The 22,350-nt window shown below is 63.9% G+C and overlaps 1 protein-coding gene across 3 annotated transcripts; it reads right to left on the bottom strand.

Annotated features, from left to right (window-relative positions):
- Positions 1-2,210: 2,210 nt before the first annotated feature.
- On the bottom strand, positions 2,211-21,613 carry TFAP2A (transcription factor AP-2 alpha; the record flags this gene model as incomplete). Of its 3 annotated transcripts, none has more annotated exons than XM_084228272.1 (7): positions 2,211-3,052; positions 4,699-4,840; positions 6,596-6,714; positions 8,333-8,564; positions 10,333-10,384; positions 13,424-13,858; positions 21,581-21,613. In XM_084228272.1, 7 exons carry the CDS (start codon positions 21,611-21,613, stop codon positions 2,764-2,766), a joined length of 1,302 nt encoding a protein of 433 aa, XP_084084398.1. In that variant the 3' UTR covers positions 2,211-2,763. The 3 variants fall into 3 exon arrangements, with proteins under 3 accessions (XP_084084398.1, XP_084084397.1, XP_084084399.1); XM_084228271.1 differs by lacking the exon at positions 21,581-21,613 and adding an exon at positions 17,706-17,756; XM_084228273.1 differs by lacking the exon at positions 21,581-21,613 and adding an exon at positions 14,877-14,903.
- Between the last annotated feature and the right edge of the window lie 737 nt (positions 21,614-22,350).

The following is a 22,350-nucleotide window of genomic DNA, read 5'->3' as shown; positions in this document are numbered from 1 at the left end:
GAAGGAGCAGCGTGGAGGCTGTGGATGGCAGCGATTGCGCCCGAGGTGAGGATCCCCACACAATCTGAGATGTAGCCAAGAAAAACTGCCTGCCGCCCATGCCTCACTACACCTGCTCCGGAGCTGTGTGCATTTCATTTCTGTCAAGAGTATGTACAGTTAGGGTTCATTCGCCTCATTATTTTGTTACATCCACGTTACAGTTAACCAGTCTCTCTAGGAAATAATAAATAACCGCTTTAAAAAACAATTGCCGCCTTGCGTTCTGAGGATACACTTTCCATTTGAATTAAAAAAAAAAAACATGGTTATGAATTCTCTGGCTTTGGAAAATAGAATTTAGACTCCACCGGCTCTCATTGGTCTGCGGAGATTGATTTTACAGCGCCTTCCCCGAGCAGACCCGGGCAGCAGCCGCGCCGGTGGCCGCCTGTCTGGGGCTCACTCTCCGCCGGGCCGCGGGATGTCACCGGGAGGGCCGCCCCAGCCGGCCACCTCCACCCTGGCTCTTCCGGGGCCCCAGCTGACCACCGCCCTGCAGCCCCTCCAGGCTTCCACAGCGCGGGCTTCGCCGCCATCCCCCTGCCAGGGCAGGAAGTGCTTCCTTCCCCCAGCCCTGCGGAGACCGAAGGGGGGTCGGGCCCCCACCCCACAGGCCCGGCTGTGTTTCCAGAAGGTCCGAGGAGGGCCCCCAGGGCATGGGAGGGGGCACAAAGATGCAGGGAATCCAGAGAATGCCTGCGCCCCTCTGCTCCCCAGAGCTGCTGAGCTCACAGAGCAGCGAATTCCTGGCTGAACAAAACAGTAGCACCCACGGACACACGGGCTGCCCGCGCCCCTCCACGTGCATCGGCCTCGACCGCGGTCTCTGGCCCAGCGCAGGGGCTGGCTGGGGCTGCTTCCCGCGTGTCTCCGCCACCCAGGGGGCCGAAGGCTGAAGGTGGAGGCCGGAGTTCCTTTGTGCTAATCAGCAGCGCAGCCCTCAGCTCTGCTCCGAGACCGACAGGCAGATTCCAAAGGGGTCGTGGGGGGCAGGGGGTGGGTCTGTGCTGTGCTCAGTAGCTTCCTCGCCCTCCAGAAGGCTCGGGCCTGAGCTTTTTTGTTTTGTTGATTAATATATATATTTTGGTTTCCAAAACACAAACAAAAACCTAAAGGATCAACATAAATAAAATAAAACTTTATTTTTAACAATAAAATTAATGTTTCTAGTAAGGAAAAGATAGCATGTCATTCCTTTCGCAGTACAATCTTTTATCCAAAAGAATACATTGGGTTTTATTGTGTCATTTGTCTGAATACAGACTCAGTGGAATATCTAAATGATACCCTGCTCTGAACTCCAAGTTGAAAGTAAGTTTTTATTATACTTGAGGGGAACAATGGGTTCAGCTGCTTATTGCAAGGAGCAATTGCCCAGGGAAAGTTAAACTCAATTACTGTAACCATACTGAATAAAAATACTGCCAAGAACAAAAATACGCCTGGGCAAAGACAGCCACTGAATAAAAAAAATCGACATAAAGCGTATCAAATATTTATTTATCTGGGCAACAAAGGACTATGATACATTGACAGGCATGGAAACTATTGCCAGCACAACGCCACAGTGAAAATACAGAATACCAGGTGGTCCCAAACGCTGCAAGGTCTCTGAACAAAAAGAGAGAGGCAGAGAGAGAGAGAGAGAGACAGAGAGACACACACAGAGAAAGACAGGGAGACGCAGAGAGAGAGACGGGGCCGGGGGGAGCGACCCCTGACCCTTGTTTTAGAGACAAGACTATTTATTGCTCAAATAATGGTTTTCTGGAGGGCAGTGGGATAAAATAAACTTTTTCTCCCCACAATACACAGAAGGGTCATCAAACCACTCAAGTTTAAAAACCTTTCCAGGGTCAAATACCACTTTTTTTCCCCTTCCAGTCCAATGACAAGCTAAGTGTCATACTAATTATATATAAAATTTTATTTTCCTTTTTTTTTTTTTTCCGTGTGTTCGGCTGTGCGTCATGTTTACATGCTACGACAGGGCGAAACTCGTGAATCCCAAAGGAAAAACAAATCCCCCGACCTTGGCTTTCTAAAGAAGTACCTGGAAGCACATGAAGAACTAAGAGGAAGGTCCAACCCACTAAGCCAGAGGTAAACAAGATCACCAGATAAATAAAAAAAAGGCTTCAAACAGACTCACCATATTTACAATTCCCATTAAATTACACATAAATAAATATATACAGAGACGTGAACACTGATTCCCTTATGAGACTGTGAATCGTGTCGCCAGAGAAAGTTCGAGTCGCGGCTTTACCTGGAGGGGCTCCCGGGCGCGGGCCTGTCCCCCGCCCTGTCCCCCGCGCTCGCCCGGGCGCCCGGCCTCGACGGCTGCGGTCTGGAGCGCGGAGGGAGGTGGTGACTCTGTGAAGCGCCTGTCTTTTTTTTATTATTATTTTTACGTCCTTTTTTTTTTAAGAAAAACATTTTTTAATTATTTTTTTTTTGACGCCGTCGCGGTTTTGTTTCCGTGTTTTAGAAAAAGGTTCACGAGCGCGGACCGAGCTTTCCCGGGCGGGCTCCACGGCCTGTTCTGTCTCCCAGGCTCCACGTGAGGGCCACAGGGTGCGGGTGTGGATGGGGAGGTCGAGGCAGGCCGAGTCGGGGCGGCCCACGGGAGACAGTCCCCGGCTGGGCAGCGGCGGCAGCGGCAGCGGCGGGTGGTCCGAGCCGTCACCCCGGGGTGGGGGTGCGCGGCGGCGGGTGGCCTCACTTTCTGTGTTTCTCCTCCTTGTCGCTGCTTTTGGTGCTGCTGTCCGCGTGGCCGCTGGGGTTGTTGCTGAGGTACATCTTGTCCATGGCTTTGAGGGCCTCGGTGAGATAGTTCTGCAGGGCCGTGACCGCCGCGCACACGGCGGGGCTGCCGAAGCCGTGGGAGATGAGGTTGAAGTGGGTCAAGCAGCTCTGGATGCCGGGCTCCAGGATGGGGTTGGGCCTGGAGTTGCCCAGGGGGGACCGGTCCTGGGCCAGCAGGTCCGTGAACTCTTTGCAGATCTGTCTGCAGCACAAGGGGGCAGAGAGAGGGGTGAGGCCCTGGGCACCCCGGCACCCACTTCCCCAGCTGCCTGCCCCCTCACACACCCGGCCCCGGCCCCTTCTAGCCCTCCTCCCACTCACACCAGCAACCCCAGGCCTTAGGGCCGGACAGCAGAGGGGCAGGAGCCCCCCCGTCCTGCAGGCCTCACTGTCCTACGGCGGCTTCTCCAGAGAGAGCGGGCAGGCCCTGGGTCTTCTGCACCCATCAGGTAGGCCTCCTCCCGACTTCCCTTTTTTTAAAAGATTTATTTATTGGGCCTCCCCGGTGGCGCGGCGGCTTGAGCACGTCGCTGTGAAGCTGTCTGCAGCCTCTGCAGCGCGGGTTCGATTCCCGTCTGGCCACGGAGCTACCCACATGGCAGGCAGACCCTCTCCCGTCTCGTCCGCTGCTCCCCTCAGCAGTGTATTTCAGTCCGTCTGCCTGTTCTGCTCCCTGCTCTGTCTCTGGTGCATCCTCTCACCCTCCCGTGCCTCTGGCCTGGACCCCAGTTCTTGCATAAATAATAAATCTTAAAAAAAAAAAAAGTTTTATTTGTGTACACAAGAACTGGGGTCCAGGCCAGAGCTGCGGGGAGTGAGAGGATTCACCAGAGACAGAGTCCTCCTGACTTTTAACGAAAGGTGCGGAAGACCCGCTCCTTGGGGTAATTCGCGAGGGGGGTGGGGGAGAAGAGAGGCCCCTTTCCACCTCTCTCCTCGCACAGCGGAAATAAAGGAAAATCCTCCAGGCAGACTGTGCGTGTGGGTACACCCAGGAAGCTGCAGGCAGGCCAACCGAGATGGCCCACATTCTAGAAGCTGGACCTGAGTCTGGGAAGGCCCGAGGGGTGAGTGGGGGTGCTGGCTGAGGGAGCTCTCCTTGGGGGCAGCCCTCCCTAGGGGGAGCCCTGGTTAGCCCGGCCCCAAAGGCCTGGTCGTCCCCAGGCCCGTGAGCATCGGCCTCTGCCCGGCTGGCCCCACACCCTCCTTTAACCCCAACTTCGATAATTAAGGGGTTCCATCCACACCTTTAATTCCCAGGAAACATAGCAAAACAGTCGCTTTTTTGCTCACACTGCCTGGAGAGGCCCGCTGGGCCGGCACCCGCGGGACCTAGCAGACGTGGCCCGTTTTGAGACCACTTTGACTTCTCGCCCGTGGCTCGAACTTGTGGCCCCCACACTCGCCTGTGCTGTGCGTGTGTGTGCGTGCATGTGCGTGAACATGTGCAGGTGACCCCTCCAAGGGGACAGGAGGAAGGTAAGGCCCCAGCTCAGGGGTTAAGGGAAGCCGGGACAGCCTGGGCCTCGCACGCCGGGCAGCCCACTTGCTGACCCTTCCCTGAACATCCCCACAGGTCACGCCACTGATTAGGGTGAGCACAAGGCCCCAGAAGGCCCTGCAGCCAGGGCCTCACACAGGATCCTCGACCCCCTTGGCCAGCCCGGCCTGTTCAAGAACCGAGGAGATGGGGGCAGAGACAGACACCCCCTCACAGGCTCCCCGGCCCTGCCGGGAAAGGGGATGGCGGGGCTGTGGCTTCAGGGTTTACGACAACGGGGAGAGGCCCAGGGCGGAAGGCGGCCCTGCCTGGACCGGGCAGGAGGCCCCGCGAGGGCCCCGCCTTACTTTGTAGCCAGGAGCATGTTCTTTCTTGTCACTTGCTCATTGGGATCGGAATGCTGTCGGTTGAGAAATTCAGCTACTGCTTTGGCAGGAAATTCGGTTTCGCACACGTACCCGAAGTCCCTGGCCAGGTGGACAGCTTCGCCTGGCAGAGAGGGGGCAGCGGGCAGGAGAGAGAGGAGAGCTGGAGTCAGCACACTTCGGGCGGGGGCGGGAGGGGATGGGCACCGGGTTCTGCTTCCAGGCGGAGTTCCTCCCCCGGCCCGGCCCGTGGCTGCATTTACCCAGGAAAATGGCTACTGGTCCATCCACAGGGCCAGGAAACCACAATGGCCTGTCCCCTCCCCCACCCCCGGCCATTTCCCCAACTTCTCTTTAAAAATGCTTCTGGCGTGGCAACCTCACACCTCACGGGGCAGCACAAATGATATTCATGATTGCCCTGGGCGCTCCTGCCTGGGGAGGACGGGGCGTTCACATTTTAACTTGATCGCATGTAATTATCTGTTCATCCAAACCGATTAACCAGGAGGATTTGAGGGTCAGTCCACTGAGTCTGTCTGTGTTGTTGATTTTCGAATCTTTGGTTTTAATTTCCTGAACCAGTTGGTTTTTACTGCAGGGCTTCCTGCCATTAGCTCCAGCCGGAAGAACGCATGCGCCAATTACAGCATCAAAGCCCTCTCCGCAAGCCTGTTTCCATAAAATGGAGCGGATCACAAACAATAACAGTTCTCCAGAAGCGGCCTCCCCGGCAGGGCTCAACCCAGCCCCGCTCGCCTCGCGCTGCGTGCGCCCTAAGTCACAGGCTGCCTGCTCTGCCTTTCCTTCTTCTGGGGGTCACACTTGCGGGCTCCCTGCCCCTGCCAGGCTGTCTGCAGTGCTACTGAGCTGGCCTGTCCAGCACTGGACAATTTCTTAGCATCTAGCAGTTCCTCTGTCACGGTCTTCACAGCAGGAACCCTGGGCAGCTGCACGCTTTCCGGAATTTACAAAGTTAGAGCTGAAACCCAGTGTAACGAATGTCCCCCAAGACAGGTAAGATGCCTTCTTTAAATATAAATACAGTGGCAGCTGTAAGGGCTGCCTGAGAATGTGCATTTCCACACACACCCCACCCCCCCACCCCGCCCCCATTAGTTTAAGAGATTTCCAACAGGACACAAAGGAGGACACCAGAAGAGCTGAGTTCATTCGCACACACCCAATCTTAGACCCATTTAGAATGCAAAAGAAGCAGGGACCTAGTGGCTGAGTCTAGAGCAGGGAGCCAAGACGGGGCTAGCTTTTGTTCTGAGGGGCTCGGACGGCTGCTGGCGTGTGTGCAAAACCCCCAGCAGCAACTTTTTGCGATGCTTGTATTTCTTTTTTTCTTTCCCAAACCACCCAAAGTTTAAAATGGCTTTCTGTTCCTTCTCCTCCAGCAGAGAAAAACAATTAAATGAGTGATAAGACAGCATATGTTTGGAAAACAAAGACCTAAAGGGCGTCTAACCCTGAGCTTTCAGGATGGTCTTAAATCAGGATGCAGGTCAAAGATTCCCAAATTAATTCAGGAAGTAATGGTCACGCATTTCTCAAACGCAGATGTCAGAATAGCTTAAGTGATTTACTGCTGAGCTCTTTAAAGGAACAGGAACTTGGAGAATAGGAACTTCTTAAATGCTCATGCTGTTTAGCTCAGAACTGGGCTGGGGAGGTGTAATTTTGTGGCGAGGGAAAAGAGAAGACAGGAGTACTGTTATGCAAACCGTTTTTCGACTTGCAAGAATTCTGCTCCCACCCTGTCGTACTGGGGGGTGGGGGAACAAACTGCCCCTTTGCCACCACATACTTCCGAACTTCTGGTCACTAAGGGGTGCCCATTTTCCCAGGAGACCGTCCCTTCTTATCCGCTTACCCTCTACTAGCGAGGTGAGCAGGGTGACGTTGGCAGCTTTGCGTCTCCCTGCCGGCAGATTTAATCCTATCTTGTCCAGTTTTTCTCTTAAAGATCTTCCTCCATTTTTAGACTTCGCCCTGTTTCGCAAATATATTCAAGAAAGGGGGTTAGAAAACACCAGGCTGTCCTCCTGACGGCGTCCTAAAATGTGCTTTTAAAAATGAGGAAGCAAAGGGCCTCCCTGCTGGCGCGTGGTGTTCAGACGCAACCTGTGAAGCTAGCCACAGCTGCTGCAGCGCGAGTTCGATCCCCAGCCGGCCAGGGAGCTGACCCACATGGCGCGGCAGACCTCTCCTGTCTCCCCCGCTGCTCCCCTCAGCAGCGTATTTCGTCAGTCTGCCTGTTCTGTTCCCCGCTCTCTCTCTAGTGAAGCTTCTCACCCCCCACATCTCTGGCCTGTACCCCAGCTCTTGTATGCATAAACAAGTAAATCTTTAAAAAAGAATTCCGGGAGGGAAACCCGGGAATGCCAGAGGGCCCTGGGAGATAAAGCCCTGTCAAGCGGCCCTGCACTGTGCCTGCTTATTACTGTGGCAGGTTGGAAGGTTTTGATTTCCCAGCTCTCGCAAGAACCACAAACAGACACACACATCTCCCATCTCTGGGGTTTGAGGTATTTTTGAGTTCAACTGATTACTGTATATTTTCCCTGTTGTTACAATTACACAAATCCCAGTGGGGTCTTTAAATTCTTTGCAAGGTCTGCTGTGAGGTTGTGCGGAGTAACCAAAGTCATCATCATCTCGCGTTCCCGCTCGGGCGTGGGCCCCGGCGGGAAATTCATTTCGCCAAGTGTTTACACGCCTGTCACCAGCCTGACTGGAAGTGTCAGGGGCTGCCATCAGCCTCTGAACCCCCCCTCCCCCCCCCGTGGCAGAGACAGTGCAGGCGGGTCTACACAGACGTCTAAATAGACGCCCAGAATCGGGAAGGGGTTAAGGCAAATTGCTTAAATAAAACAGCAAATTAATTAATTTCAGATTTTATTCCCTGCTGCAGGGCTCTGTGGCTGTGCGGGCCGGGTTCTAGCCCCGGGTCAACAGGCTCCCACACGGGGCTGGGAGCCGGGGAGCAGCAGGGGCGGCCTCGGGGTGTCAGGGAAGGTGACCTGGGGGGGGGGCGGCCGGCGAGTGACCGCGGGGGGGGGCGGGGGGCTGCTCAGGGGGGTTCCCGCAGAGAGGCCGCGGGGCCCCACACGCAGCCGCCAGGCCCTGTCCGCGGAGCGAGGCCCCCACCCCTCTTCCTCAGGAAAGGGCACACCTGGGCGGCGCCTCGCGGGCCGCACGTGGCCCGCAGGTGCCGCACCTGGGCCGCCGCGCCCCGCCCCCGGCGCCGCCCACCGGAGCCCGCGGGCCGGAGCCGCGCCGGGCCGCCCAGCTGGAGCCCGCGCAGGTGAGGGGGCGCCCGGGCAGGCGGGCCGGGAGAGGGGCGGCGGCGGCTCGGGGGTCCCCGCGGAGGGACGCCCCACTCGCGGGCCCAGCGGGCGGCGACCGGCGGGGCAGGTGCGCCCGGGGCGAGCTGCGCGTGCGCGCGCGGGGGCGGGGCGGCGGCGCGGGGGGGGCAGCGCGCAGGCGCGCGGGGCCCCGCCCCGGGGAGGCCCCGCCCCGGCGCGGCGGGCGGGCGGGCGGCGCAGGCGCGGCGGGCGGGGGCGGGGCCGGGGCGGGGCCGGGGCGGGGCCGGGGGGCGGGGCCTCACCTCCGCAGCACGCCGCCCAGCAGCGACGCGTTGAGGCACTCGGGCGGGGACAGGCGCCGCTGCACTTCCGCCACCGTGACCTTGTACTTGGAGGTGGAGCTGAGCAGCGACAGGCGACCCGGAACTGAACAGAACACCTCGTTGGGGTTCACCACGCCGCCGAACAGGCTGTCCTTGTTGATGGGGAGGGCGGACACGGCGTTGCCGCTGGCCTTGGACAGGGACACGGGGCCTGCGGAGACACGGGCGCGTGGGCGCGGGCCCCCCGGCCCCCCCGGCCCCCCCGACCCCCTCCCGGCCCCCCTCCCCGGCGCCCCCGGCGGGAGCCCCCGTTCCCGGCCGGCGCCCCCGCGCGCCCCCCGCCGCGGCCGCCGGGACCCCCGGCCCAGGCTCTGGGGCTGCAGGTGCTGCTGCGGGGTCCCCCGGCGCTCAGCAGCCCGCGGGAGCCGGGGCGCAGGGCGCGGGGCAGGGGTCCCCCTTGCAGGAGCAACAGGAGCAGTTGCGGGAGTTTGGGGAGCACGAGGCAGGGCTCGCTGCAGCAGTTTGGGGGGCTGAGGGCAGAGGACGTGTGCGCCTGGGGGGCCCCGTGGGAAAGCGGGGCGCGGGGGCAGCCCGCACCCCGGCCCCGTGCTCGCTGGGCCGGGGAGACTCGGAACCCGCCGCAGGCCCGGCCGGGGCGCGGGAGAGGGGCAGGCCCGGCCGCGGGGCGCCCGGAGGAGCCGGTGCTTAATGGCCCTGCTGCGGTTAGGCGGTCCGTGGGGGGTCGGGCGTGGGCCGGGGGTGCGGCCTCCCTGGTTAAAATCCCAAAGCGCCTTATTGTTGGACCCGCCATCCTTAGAGGGGAGAGGCCAGCCCAGACCCCAGAGGGTGCGCGCCCGTGGGTGACCGCGCCCCGGGCCCAGCCGGGCGGGCGAGCGCCTCTCGGTGAAGCTCCACGTGGAGACAGGCCGGGCCCTCACCACCCGCTCCTCCCCCTTTAATGGGATATTCTAGACGGATGGGGAGGTGGGGGCACTAAGGTTTTGGATAGATCACTTGTGACATTAATAGCTCTGGGGAGGCTAATAGAGACAATAGGAGTTAAACGAACTCTTGAGAGATTACTAATAAAAGAGCCAATTATCATGTCGACTTGGAAAGCGCATCTCTCAAGATTTATCCCTTGCACATCTAATTTGACGTGACAAAGACTTCACAGATGCAAAAATGAAACTTTCAACTCGCTAACAATATGCTGATTGGGGTTAGAAATGAGAGCACTCCGAGAGCGCTGTCCCCTGGCGGTGCCCGGCGCCCCGGCACGACACTGCCCCGGCCAGAGGGAGCGAGACGCTGTGGGCCGCAGCGGGTGCAGGAAACTTTACTTCTCCCCACACAATGCAAATTCCAGGTCCACCCAAGCCACTTGACACTTTCCTAACCATTGCTCAGAACAATTATGCTAATAATTCTGACATCTTTAAGATGCTAATTTTAACCAAAAGCCAAATTTTTGTTAACCTAATTTACAAAGTTTTAAAACCCTTAAACAGCTAATGAGAAATTAAATTGGAGGACATGCAAGGGCCCCCCCCCCCCCTGCTAAGGACTGCTGTCTTTTCTCATCCACCCTCACAGTAACATTCAATTATTTGCACAATTTCAACACTGTACACTTCTGAACACTCGCGGCCCCTCACACAATGGCTGAACCAACCTATGAAACCATCTCCAAATTGAAACGCCTCTTCCAAGTCAGTTCAACTAGCACATATTTCACGTTTGTCCAGAGACCACTAAACTGAACGGTCAAATGGAGACTCAGAACAAAGCTAGTCTGTTGCCATCACGGACGTCCTGAAAGCCGAGCGTTTTAGCAGGGTTGGTCTGTGACCGTCTATTTGCTAATTCTGAGCCTTTAGGAAATCCTATTTGAAAAAAATAAATACAACTCTGCAAGTTCTTTTAAATAGCAGCCTGCCTGTAAGGACACGCTTGGAATGCAGAAGGAAATGGCTTACCTTTCTTAATTACAGTTTGATCTGGGATGTTAATACCCGGGTCTTCCACATGCTGAAACAAAAAAGGTACACATGGATGTAAGTGTGGGATCAAAACAAAAGGAATAGTCCAAGCAGGGTGGGGGAGGGGAGGGGCCGCAGGGAAGGCCCCTCCCTGCTGACATTTATATATAAACATCTCATCTAGCCTCCTGGAACCCGGCTTTGCGACTGGAGGGGGTTTCGCTGAGCAGCCCAGGCCGGTTCCACCTCCCCCCCCCAACCCCCAGCCCAGCATCCGCGTTTGCAGGGGGTGGGGGGAGGGAATAAAAACTTTCTTTGGAAATTAAATCTACTTTCGGAGCACCTAATCTTTCTCAGGCAGCTCAACCTTTAAAAAATGCACCTAGCTTTAGCCTGGCGCCTCGGCGGCTTCGGACGCTGCAGAAGCCAGAGAAACACAATAGAAGCAGCAGAGGCGGCGGGAGCCGGCCACCCCGGGAAGCACTGCAGGCAGCTCGGCCGCGGGCGAGGCACACGCACACCTTCACTGACGCGGGCGGGCACGGAGGCTGTCTCCCAAGACCACACTGCCCAAGCTGGGCATCAGGCGGGAGCACGAGAGCCATCAAAAGCAAAACACCTTTCAGGCAGTTTGCCGGCTGTCCAGTCTCTCTCTCTCTCTCTCTCTCTCTCTCATTCTTTCATTCTCTCTCTCATTCTCTCTCTCTCTCTCTCTCCCTCCCTCCCTCTCTCTTTACAGATGGATGGGTATACATGTGTGCTAGAGTCCAAACGTGATTAGAAAGTAAAATGAAATCATGTTTTCTAATGCAGAAACTGACAGGCAATATAATGTCTGGCTGTGTTTACAAATTAGCGCCAGGGCTGCTGAGATAGAAGGTTTCACAATCGTTACCAAACACAGGCATTACCATTTAAAAAACTATTACTTCCTTCTCTAGTCTTTGTCCAACAATAATACTGATTCCAACATTTTCCATTCTGTCTTGGATTTATGCTCCTGTTAATTGCGCGTGATCGCAATGATTCCGGGTGGATGGTACTAAGTTGCTTTATTACAGGTTTTATTATACTCAATGCTCTCATTTGTAACTTGCCTAAAGTGCTTCTGGATTTAAGTATAATTAAATTGAGAAATGTTCAGAAATGACTACTGCTGCAGTTCTTGTGTTTTAACTATATGGGGAAATATGATCCCTTTATGTACGCACCCTAAACCCATAAAGTAAATGTAGTGTAGCAGGATACTTTTATTCCTGTTATTTCTAGCCCTTGTCCATACAGGGAGGACTGTTAAGTTTAAAACCCCACTGAGATATTAATGATTAAATAATTTTCACCATCGATTTGATTTTCTTAAACATTTAGCAGTCGTTCTTATTAAAGGCTCACAGTTGCAGCAGTGGGGAAATTGAAAACAACCCTTTTCCTGACCCAAATTCCTTTGAAAGAATTTTTTTGCTTAAAGGGTGGGGGAGGAGCGGCCACGGGGCTTCCTGGTTTTTTTATTTGATCTTTTGGTTAATTTCTCCTACAGGCTAATTTGGCCACAAAGAGTGACTACGCGGGTGCTAAGCATTCACACCAGTCCCTCTGGAAGGCTCGTGCTAAGTCCAGCAGCTCTCGCGCACAGCCGAGCCCAAAGCCTGCTGCCGCGGCGTGTCACCATTCAAAGATTTCCACGGGGCGGCTCGGAGCAGGGGCAGCGTCCTAGGCGAGGGCAGCCGAAACGCTCCTAACTTCCAGTTTTGGCTTTTCATTAGTCTCTACTACGCCACGGGGCCTCTCCTCTCTCCCTTCCCAAGAAAGACATTTTTTTAGCATCGGTTTCTAGAAGCATGTATGGACGGACACACACACACACACACACACACACACACACACGCCTGCTCAGCCCCGCAGCAGCTCTCTCCTGCTCACTTCCCTCCTGTCCATGCAAGGCTAGGAAACAGCCAACAAATTTCAGTGATTAACTGGGTCAAATGAGAGTTGTAATAAATTTTCTATTTTCCTGTGGAACTTAAATAATGCTTTAAATTCACCGAGCAAGCAGGTAAGTTCATCTGACCATTTTCTTTGCAATCTAATGCAGTCATCATTAAACTGTCAAAGGACATATTGCTACAATATTTGATGCAGTAATTTGAAATAGCATTTTAGCAAAAATCACATCCAGATACATTTCCTCTCGAAAGAAAAGCAGCATTAACAGGCCCTTTCCAGCTTTAATGAAATCATTGGCTTGTTCTAATTCCATCTCTGGAAGGTTGTGAGGAAACCATAAATATGTAGAACTGACATCGAGATGCTGGTTTAAATTTAATTTCAGAAAGTATTTTCAAATTATCAATAGCCCGGCGTGCGCCGTAAATAATACGTGCGCTAATACCATGCTCGTGGCGAAATCATCTCAAGCTGCAGTTATTGATAACTGAATTAGAACTCAAATAAGGAATTCCCCAACAGTCGCGCGACGTTTAATTTACTACGGGGGACAGCAGGTTCTGGTAGGCACTGGGAACCCGGCCGGTGATTTACGAGGTCACCACTCAGCACCCCAGGAAGGGAGACAGCTGCGTTTTCAGTCCCTCTGCCCGGATTGCCACTTCTAATTCTCTCCTCGGGGCCGGCCTTCCCAGAACTTTCAGAAATCCCTCGTCCTCGAAAAGTCCGGTAACAATAACGCCCGAGTGGGTCTTTTCAGCTTCCTCTTGACTCGCCAAGGCACGAGCTCGGCTGGATTTAGGATCCCCGCGCCCGCGCCCCCCACACACACGCGCAGGGAGAAGCCCCCCGGCCAGGCCCCGCGGCGCAGCGAGTCGTGTCCCGGTGGAGCGAAGCCCGCGGCCTGGCGGGGACGCCCCGCGCGCGGGCATTGTCTGCCGGGGCGCCCGGCCCCTTTGTTCTAGGGGCGAACCCTCAACTACTCTCTCGCAGCGGAATTCGGCCCTCTCCGCGGGCTCCCAGAGCGCGCTCCCCGCAAGTCAGAGGACATCCCGAGGCAGCAGATGCCAGGGCGCACCCCGGCGCCCAGAGCCCCGTCCCGCGTCCCGGGCGGGTGGGGTCCCCGCGCGCGCGCGGCGCTTACCGGGACGTCCTCGATGGCGTGAGGTAAGGAGTGGATCGGGAGGTCCCCGAGCCCCGAGCCGAGCCCGTGCGGGCCGTGCAGGAGGTCCTCGTGCCGCCGGTAGTCCCTGCGCGGGTCCAGGCCGGACAGCTGGTGCGGCAGCCCCCGGTGAGGGTGCAGGAGCCCGGACTCTTGGCTCTGCCTCTGGCCGGGCCAGCCCGGGTGCTGCGGCTGCGGCTGCGCGTGCAGGGGGTTCAGGCTGTAGGGGTCGTTGACGTGGGAGTAAGGATCTTGTGACTGGGGGTAGATAGGCTGGTAGGGCGGGGGGAAGTAGGGGGGCTGGAAGTCGGCATTGGGGGTGTGGGACAGCGGCGGGGCGCTCGTGTAGGGAGATTGACCTACAGTGCCCAGCTGGGGCAACCGCGCCGTCCCGTTGCTGGTGCCGTCGTGACGGTCCTGCAAGAGAGCGAGGGAGAAGCGCGCGCGGTCAGGCTCGCCGTCCGCCCCGCCGGGCGCCGACACTCCCGCCCCGGCCCCAGCCGCTAGCGTCGGGGCGCACCCCGAAGTGGCCCGGGCGCACCCCCAGACGCAGGGGAGGCGGACGGCGAGCGGCTAAGACGCGCGCCCCGGGCCTTTCTCCGCAAGGGGGGACCAGCACCGGCCTCCGGCGCAGCGCGCGGGCCGCGGCGAGCAACCTCCCTCCTGCAAAGCGCGAATTCCTAGCACAGGGGAAGGCGCGGAGCGGCCCCTTCGCGCCCCCGCGACTCGCCGCTGCGGGCGCCGCGCTCGCGTCTGCCCTGCCCGGTTCCTGTGCAGCCAGGAGCGCGCGAGGCGGGCGAGCCCCGCGCCAGGAGGGTGTGCGGGGCGGGCAGCCGGGAGGCCGCCGGCCTCGGGGCGGCTGCAGGGGGAGGCGGCGCTGCCTGCTCCGCGGCCGCGGCACGAGCCTTTTCCGGCACCGGGTGGGCCGGCGGCCGCCAAGGCCGGGTTGCAATAGGAAATTCGCCCTCACAGGCTTGGAAACGGAGGGGCGCGCCCCGGGCGGAGGCCCCCCGCGCCTCGCGCCCCGGCTCCGGGGCAGAAGCGAAGCCTGCCCGCCTGCCTGCGCCTCCCCTGCCGTCCGCGGGCCACGCGGGAGCGCGGAGGGGACCCCGGGAGGCGCGGGCTCCGGCCGGCGGGCGAGGGAGGCGCACGCCCCCCGCGTGGCCCGCGCGCGGATGGGGCGCCGCCGAGCCGGGGCCGGGCGCGAGGACGCGGGTGGCGGCTGCAGCGAGGTGGGACTGCGCGGCCGAGCGGGGGCCGGGGCCGGGGCCGGGGGCGAAGCACCGACCGGGGCGCGCGAGAGGAGAGCGGGCGAGCGGGACGCTCGCGGAAGGGGGTGCCGGGGACGCCCCGGCGCGGAGCCCGAGGCCTCGGGGGCGCCCGGCACCGGCTCTCCGGGGCGGAATTTCCGCGGGAGCGGGAGGGCGGGACTCACCATGGCCGAGAAACTGTGCACCAACATCTGCGAGGAGTCGGGGGCAACGAGTCAGGGTGGAAAAAGCCGAGCAAGCCCGCCGAGCCCCGGCGCCCCGCCGCCCGAGCGCGCCCCGCACAAAAGGGGCCGCGAGCCCCGCGCCACCCAGGACTCCGGTCAGGGCGCAGCCGCTGCCCCGTGCGCGGGGGCCGCGCTCCGGTCCATCCGCGCCGCAGCCCCGACTCGGGCGGCGCCGTCCGCCGGGGCGACCCGCGGGGCTGTCCTGCCGCGGCCGGGCGGTCCCGACGGTCCTTGTAAAATGCAAAACCCCAAACACCGAAAGAAGGAGAAAGTGCGCGCGCGGGTGGGCGCCGGTGCGCGCGGGTCCCGGGTCCGCGTGTCCCTCGGTCCTCGGCGGCGGCGGCGCGGGGCTGCGGGCGGCGGGCGGGGCGGGCGGTCAGCGCGCCCGGCGCTGCGGGGCAGGACGCCTGGAGACCCGGCGCGAGGCGCGGGCGGCGCTCGGTGCAGTCCCGGCCGGCGCTCAGGGCAGCAGCCCGGCGGCGGGCAGCGCGGGCGCCGGAGACACAAAGCGGGCGAGGGCGCGGGCGCGGGCGGGCGAGCGCGCGGGGGGCCGGGGCGCGGCGTCTGGCGAGCCGCCGGGCCGGGGCCACATGTTCCGGGCGGCGGCGCGGCCGGAGTGCGCAGGCAGCGGAGCGGGCGCGCGGCGAGGCCGGCGGCGGCGGGAGTGTGTCTGCGAGCGCGCGAGGAGGAAAGTGTAGGCGCGGGCGCGGGGCCGGCGGCGGGGAGCGCGGGGGGGCCGCGCCGAGCGGGGCGGGCGGGGGAGGGCGCCGGCGGGAGGGGGAGGGGGCGCGCCGGAGGGGGCCGCGGGGGAGGGGAGCGCGCGGCGAGGACAATCAGTCCTGCGCGGCCGGGCGGACCTCGGCTCGCCGTGGGGGCCGCCGGGCGCCGCGCTCCGCCGGGCTCCGGGCTCCGGGCTCCCCGGCTCCGCCGCCGCGCCTGGCGCTCGCGATCCGGCGGGCCCCGCGCTGCTCCCCCGCGGCCGCGCGCCCCGCCGGGACCCGCCGCCCGCCCGCCCGCCCGCGCCGCCGGCCTTGGCCGCGGCCGCCGCTCGAGCCGCCCCGGGACGCGGGTTCGGACGCTCCGCCGGCGGCCGCTCGGGCTCTGCAGCGGGCGCGGGGAGGGCGCGGCGCGGCGCGGGGCGCGCGGAGACGCGAGCGGCCCAGCTCGGGCGCCGCCGGGGGGCTCCGGCTCCGGCTCCGGCTCGGGGCGCAAACCTGTCGGACTGGCTGGGCCGCCCCGGCCCCCCCCCGCCCCCGCCCCACGCAGCCGCCGGGCCGGTCCGCCCGCCGGGCTGTCGGAACAAGCGGCCCCGGCCCCTGCGTGTCCCTGCAGCACCCGGGCTGCGAGACACCCGAGCCCCTGCCCGGGCGCGCCGCCGCCGCCAAAGTTGCCGAAGCCGCCCGGGCCGCGCCGCTCCCTCATTTTCTCGCCGTCCCTGGCCCCGCGCGCGCTCACGCCTCGGGGGGACCGTCCGCTCGGGGGTGCGAGCGCTGCGCTTCGCCTCTCGGCCCCGTGGGCGCCCGGAGCGCCGAGGCACAGACCCGCTCGCCAGGGCTGCGCCCACCCGGCCGGCCGGAGCCCGGGCCGGGCCCAGAACAGTTCGCCGGGGAGACCCAGCCCGGCGTCTGCTCGCCAGCCCCCCGCACGGCCCGAAAACAAAGCGACCGGGCTCCGGAGGGGTCTCCACACGGCGCCGCGCGCCGCGGGCACCCGGAGAAGCGCCGTGGCGGCGGGTTGGCACCCCGGACCCACGGGGGGGCGAGAGGGGAGGGCCCGGGAACAGCGCGAGGCGGGAGTCCGGAGGGGACCGGAGGGCGCGAGGCAGCCGCCACAGAGGCCCGGGCCCCGGTTTCCAGCGGAGACCAGTCCCGCCGCCGCGCCCCAGGCGTCTCCGCGACAGCCGCTCCCCGCGCCGGAGCCAGAAAGCGAGAAAAACACGGCGTCGCAGAAGCCACCGATTTATCGAGGTGATCCCGGCGCCCCCGGCCCGTGGCTCAGCCCTCGCCGCGGCGGCTGTGCGCGCTCGAGGGCCGCGGCGCCCGCCCTGCCGAGGCCTCGGGGCGGCCGCGCGGGCTCCAGCGGCGCCGCCGGCCGAGCTGCGCAGAAGCCGGGCTTCCAGGCGGCTCCGAGGCGGCGCCGCCACCGCCCGCGGCCGGCCCCGGGCGCGCCGCAGCCCAGCGCCGAGGCCTGGAGACCCCGCTGCGCGCGCGGGAAGCGCCCCCGCCCCCCGCCGCCCGCGGCTCCCGCGGGGAGAAGTCGCTCAGAACTTGGGGGATCGCGCGCGGGCGCCGCAGCCGGCCCCGCGCCTCTGCCGGGAGAGGCGGCCCGGGGCAAGCGCAGCCCCGGCGCACAGAAGCGCCTTTTCTTTCCAGACTGGGGAGCGGGGCGCACGGAGAGCCAGGGAAGGGGTGTGAGGGCCGGGGCGACGCCGGGAAGGGAAGGGGCTTCTCGCTCCCGTCTCGCCGCCCCGGGAGGCGGCCCGAGCCCGGCGGGGAGACCCGGGGCGCGCGGGCGCCCACTCGCCGCCCACCGCCGCCCACCCGCGCGGGCGCGGCCAGACTCGGCGAGGCTGGGCGGGGACGGGGGCCGCGGGCTCGGAGGGCGCGAGGCCAGAGGGGGTCCGCCTCCCCCCGGCCCCGCGCCCCGGCCCCGGGCGAGTCGGAGAGGCGGGCGCGCGGCGGAAACTTTGTCCCGGCCGCCGGCGCGGGAGGAGGAGCGGGCGGGCCGGGCCTGGCGGCGCCCCGGGGTGCGGGCCGGCGCCGCGCGTACCTCGCAGTCCTCGTACTTGATGTTGTCCGTCAGTTTCCAGAGCATTTTCATGGGTCGGCGTGCGCGGACGGGCCCCTCCGCCTCGCACCAGAGTGGAGCGACTCTCTGGTGAGCGCCCAGCGCCGGCGGCCCGCGCGGGCGGGGGCGGGGAGGGCAGCGGGAGGCGGAGGGGGGCGAGGGGAGCACGGGGGGAGGAGGAGGAGGGCGAGGGGCCGGCGGCGGCGGGCGGCGCGGAGCTCCGGTGCGCGCTCGGAGATCTCCCTCTAATGGCAGAAACTTTTCCCTTTTCCTGCTCTTCACCGACAGCCTAATCGCCTCATTAGCATATCAACAATAGCCCAATTGCTCGCCAGCTCCGCGCGGCGCCGCCGGCCTCTCCAACCCGGGTATAAAGGCCTCCCCAGCCGCGACGCGCTCCCACAGCGCGAGCCCGCCCGAGCGCCCCGACGCGCCCCCGCCCCGGCCCACCCGCCGCCGGCCCCTCCGCGCGCGAGACCCCCTCGCCGGGCGCGCCCCGCGCGGCCGCTCCTGCCCGGCGCCCCGCACCCCTCGGACGCCCCCGCGGCCGCTGCGCGCGCCGTCCCCTCGGCCGCGCGGGGGTCCTTCGCAAGGGTCCCCTTCGCGGACCCCAGAGTGGCGAGGTCACGCCGGGATCTTTGCGCAACAACAGATCGCCTCCGCCTGCCGCGCGCCACCTCGGGCCTCGCGCCTCGCGCCTGGGGAGGTTTATGGGTTTCGCGCCTCGCCCCCTGGTTGGAGATTTTGCTAAACGGCTCCGGGTTTGCGATCGTTTAATTGCCGCGCGTAAAATAAAAAGTGTACCCAGAAGAGGTGCCTGGCAGCGCCAGGGGTCACATGGGCTCTCGGGGGTGTGGGGGAGGCAGGACCCGAGTCTGGGCCCCGGCCGCTCGGCTGCTCGCTCGAGGCGCGCCCTGAGCCCCACAGGACGCCTGCGGAGACACGGTGGCTCCGACCTGGGAGCCTGCACTTGCGGACGCCCTCGCGCGTGCATCCAAATAAATCGCTGGGAACCAACTCTTCGCTGTGCTCATCTGCTCCGTTTTCCCAAGATCCCCCTTTTTAATTAAAACAGGGCGAGGCCCTTCATGATTTGGTGATGTTTCTGAGGCGGGCGCCCCGGGTGCAGGGCCCGGCCGGCGGGAGCCGTGGGCCTGGGCCACCGTCCTCCGGGCAGGCATGGGCCGGCGCTGCACAGGGCCTGCTGCCCCGCTGGGACTTCACCGCTTTCTCTTCTGTTGCAGCGAATTTTTTAAGTAAGAAAGAAAAGAGAAAAGCAGACTGTGATCCTCCGCAGTAGAGCGAATCGATTTCTCGGGCTGAACTTTCTCATTTCGTCCATGAAAAAGTTTCTGTCTTTCTCCCTCTTGAGCGCCCCAACTCCCCAACTGGGGTCGGTGCCGCTCCTGCTCAGAGTCCCTTCAGTAAGCGCCCCTGAGCCCTCCTGGACCCTCCTCACAGATCTGCAGCCCGCCCCCCCAACCCACCCCCGCCCCCCAAGTTTCCACAGTGTGTCAGTACCTCGGCAGGGAAGAGGCAGTTGCTGATCCCAGCGCCCCTAACAGGTGGAGGAAGGCCAGAGGCCACTGCCTCGGAAGGTTCTGGAGGGCCTTTCTCCCATACCACAGCGAATCCCCCACTCCAGGGACAGTAGGCCATAGCCCCCCCCCCCAAGGGCTAGAAGGAGCCTATAGTAGCAGGCGCCCCTGCACTGCTTCCCCCACCTGAACAGAGCACAGCCCTGGGTGGAACACAGCCTGGCGCTGGCCACGCCACGGCCCACCCAGAAAAGGGGCAGCTTCCCGGCTGCACCTCGCGCCCGGCGGGGCTGCCACTGGCCAGCAGCTGGACGCTGGGGGACGTCAGCAGGAGCACCGGCACCTTAGGGCGGCGGCTGCGTGGAGCGCAAGGGCTGCAGGCCAGACGAGGCCTGGGAGCCGAGCTGCAGGCCCGCAGGCAACGCCATGGCGCGCTGGGGACTGGGAGTTTCGCTTTCTTTCTGCTTGTGGATTGAGGGAGGCGTCTGGGCCTCCATCCTCTCCGCCGGCCCGGCATACCCAGGGCAGCTCCCCGCCCACGGGCTGCTGGGCAGGAGTAGTGTCCTCCCAGGGCACCGGGGCGGCACCTGGGCCATGCTAGGCGCTGAGCAAAGGCCGGGTCCCCACGGAGCCTCCGAGCCTCGCCGCGAGAGCGTCATTACCGGGCCAGGCGCTTCCCTGCCTGCCGGGGCTCCCACCGCAGGCTCAGGCAGCAGCAGTGCCAGGCTTGGAGCTAGGAGTTGGGGTGACTAGGCCCGAGGAGGGGCCTGGGGTGAGGGAGTGAACAAGTACACTCGCAAGAGACAGAGACACCCGGGGAGACAAAGAGACACCCGAGGAGCCGGGAGACTCCATTCTCTGCTCTTGTTTTCATCCTGGGGCCCAGGAGCCTCGGGCTAAGCTCCCGGCCCCCCAGGCTCCAGCCCAACTGGAGAGCCAGGCTTCAGCCAGCACCGAACCCCGCGCCCTTGGGAGGTAGGCCCAGGCCTCTCCTGCCCTGGCCTCACGGCCGGGAACCCAGGCCCGGGGCCCAGGCCGCCTGCCGGCCTCTCACTGCCGGGCCCTCGGCAGCAAAGCGCTCGCACCCCAGCCCCGGCCAGACCCCAGAGAAAAGACTGCATTAGGCCCCAGGCCCGCAGGCTAGGGAGGGCCGGCTGGGGCTCGAGTTTGCCCCGGGATTTGCAGCCCCAGACCACACCTTGCTGCGACTGTGCGCATGGAGTTGGGCTAGGTGGGTCCTCGGGGGCAGGGACAGGAGAGGTCACCGTTCCCCACCAGGCATCCCAAGGAAGGGAAACGGCAGGGAGCGGCGAGAGGGAGTCTGACCTTTCCTCGGAGTGGCTCACTGTTGAATGGAGCCGAGCCGGCCCCGGGAGCAGGGCCTGCCCCTTCCTCTGGCCTCGGCCACCATCCTCCTAACCAGGCCCGCAGGCCCGGTGGAAAATGCCCCCCACCGCTTGCCACCATCCAAGCAGCCACTGAGGCTGCGACCCTCACCCCCCTGGCCGGAGCCCCAGTTCCTTTAGGAAAGCGGGTGAGAGACTTGGAAGAAGCGGGGAGACAATCTCCCCCGCCGGTGGGGTCCGGGCTCAGGGATCTGGGGCCCAGTGGCCTGGTGGTGCCCGGGGCCTAGGAGCGCCCAGCGCGGCAGGCACAGGCTTCTGCACCTTCTAGACCCGGCGCCTCATGGCCACCAGGACGCTTCTCCCCCATCCGCACCCCAAGAGGGCCGCCGAGGCTTCACCCGCCCAGCAGGCGGGAAGCTAAACTTTGTGCAAACTCTTGTAAGGATTTCCCCAAAGAACAGGCTCCACACCAGGACCGGCCCCTCGGAGTCCCTTTCTGCCCCCGCGCCCCCTAGGTCCCCCAAAGCAGGGGACACAAAGAGAGACAGGTGCACCAGCCCCCCCCCCCCCGCGCGCACAGCCCAGGCGTCCACGCCGCGCGGCAGCAGCAGCGGGATCCCTCCTCCCGCGCCGCACCCTGCCGGGCCCTCCCCCACCCCGGCTCGTCATCCGCCCCGCTTCTGCCCCGGCGGGGGGCGGCGCGGGCGCGAACCTCACGTCGAGCCCCCCCACCCGGGCCACCTGTGGAGCCCGCGCCGGACAGTCCCGGCGCCCGGCCCGCCCGCGCCCCGCGTGGCCCCCGCGCCCGGCCCCCGCCCGCGCCGCCTCCCTCCGCGGGGGCCTCTCCCGGGCCGAGGGCGCGCCCCGCCGCGGCGCCCCGGCCCCGGCCCGCGCTCCCCCTCCGCCGGCCCCTCCCGCCCCCTCCCCCGCTCCACCCCCGCCCACCCGGCCCGGCCCGCGCACCCCCCCGTACCTGCCAGTCCCCCATTTTGGCGAGTAAGGACATCGCGGCTCGGCGCTCCTGGCGACGGGTCCCCGCCGGGCAGGGGCCGCGGGGCTGGCCGGCCCGCTCCCTGGACTCGCTCGGGCAGAGCCTCCTTTTTTACCTGCTCGCCAACATCTCACCTGGTCATAAAGAGCTGGGCTGCTACCTGCCGACGCATGCGCGCTGGCCCAGGAATTCGCTCCGCCAGCCCCGGCCCCGCGCGCGCCGCGCCGCCCCGGGACGTGATGGATTTACAGCCGGGCGCGCTCGCCCTCGGCCCCCGCTGCCCGCGGCCCCCGCCCGCCGCCCGCTCGGGCCCGGGCCCCGCGCCGGGGCGCACGGCCGGCCGGGGGCGCGGGGCGCGCGGGGCGCGCGGGGGTGGGTGTGTTTCCGCGCTCGGGCATTGGGGGCGTCGTAGGCGCTGCCCGGGCACCCCCTCCTCCGAACTTCGGGGCCGGGAGCTTGTCCGCCCGGGGGGGTGGGGGGTGGGGAGGGCCCGGCCGCGGCCGGCCGCCGAGGTTCTACGCCGGGGTGCGCGCGCGGGGCCCCGCCCTGCCTCCCCGCCGGCCCGCGGACCCGGGTCTGCGCCCCCCGGGCCGCTCGGGCCTCGCACCCCAGATCAAAGTGCGGCTCGGGAGCTGCGCCCCTTCGCGATTCGGTTTCATTTTGGCTTCTCGGGGGCGTCTCCTCCACCGCAGAGCGCCCCAAACCGCACGCTGGCACGCTCGCCCCCGCCCCGCCCCCACCGCGGGGGCGCC

This window comes from Talpa europaea (genome assembly GCF_964194135.1).
Source record: "Talpa europaea genome assembly, chromosome: 2".
Taxonomy (NCBI): Eukaryota; Metazoa; Chordata; class Mammalia; order Eulipotyphla; family Talpidae; genus Talpa; species Talpa europaea.
The sequence above is the reverse complement of the archived record's forward strand: the minus strand, read 5'-3'. Positions and strand labels throughout refer to the sequence as shown.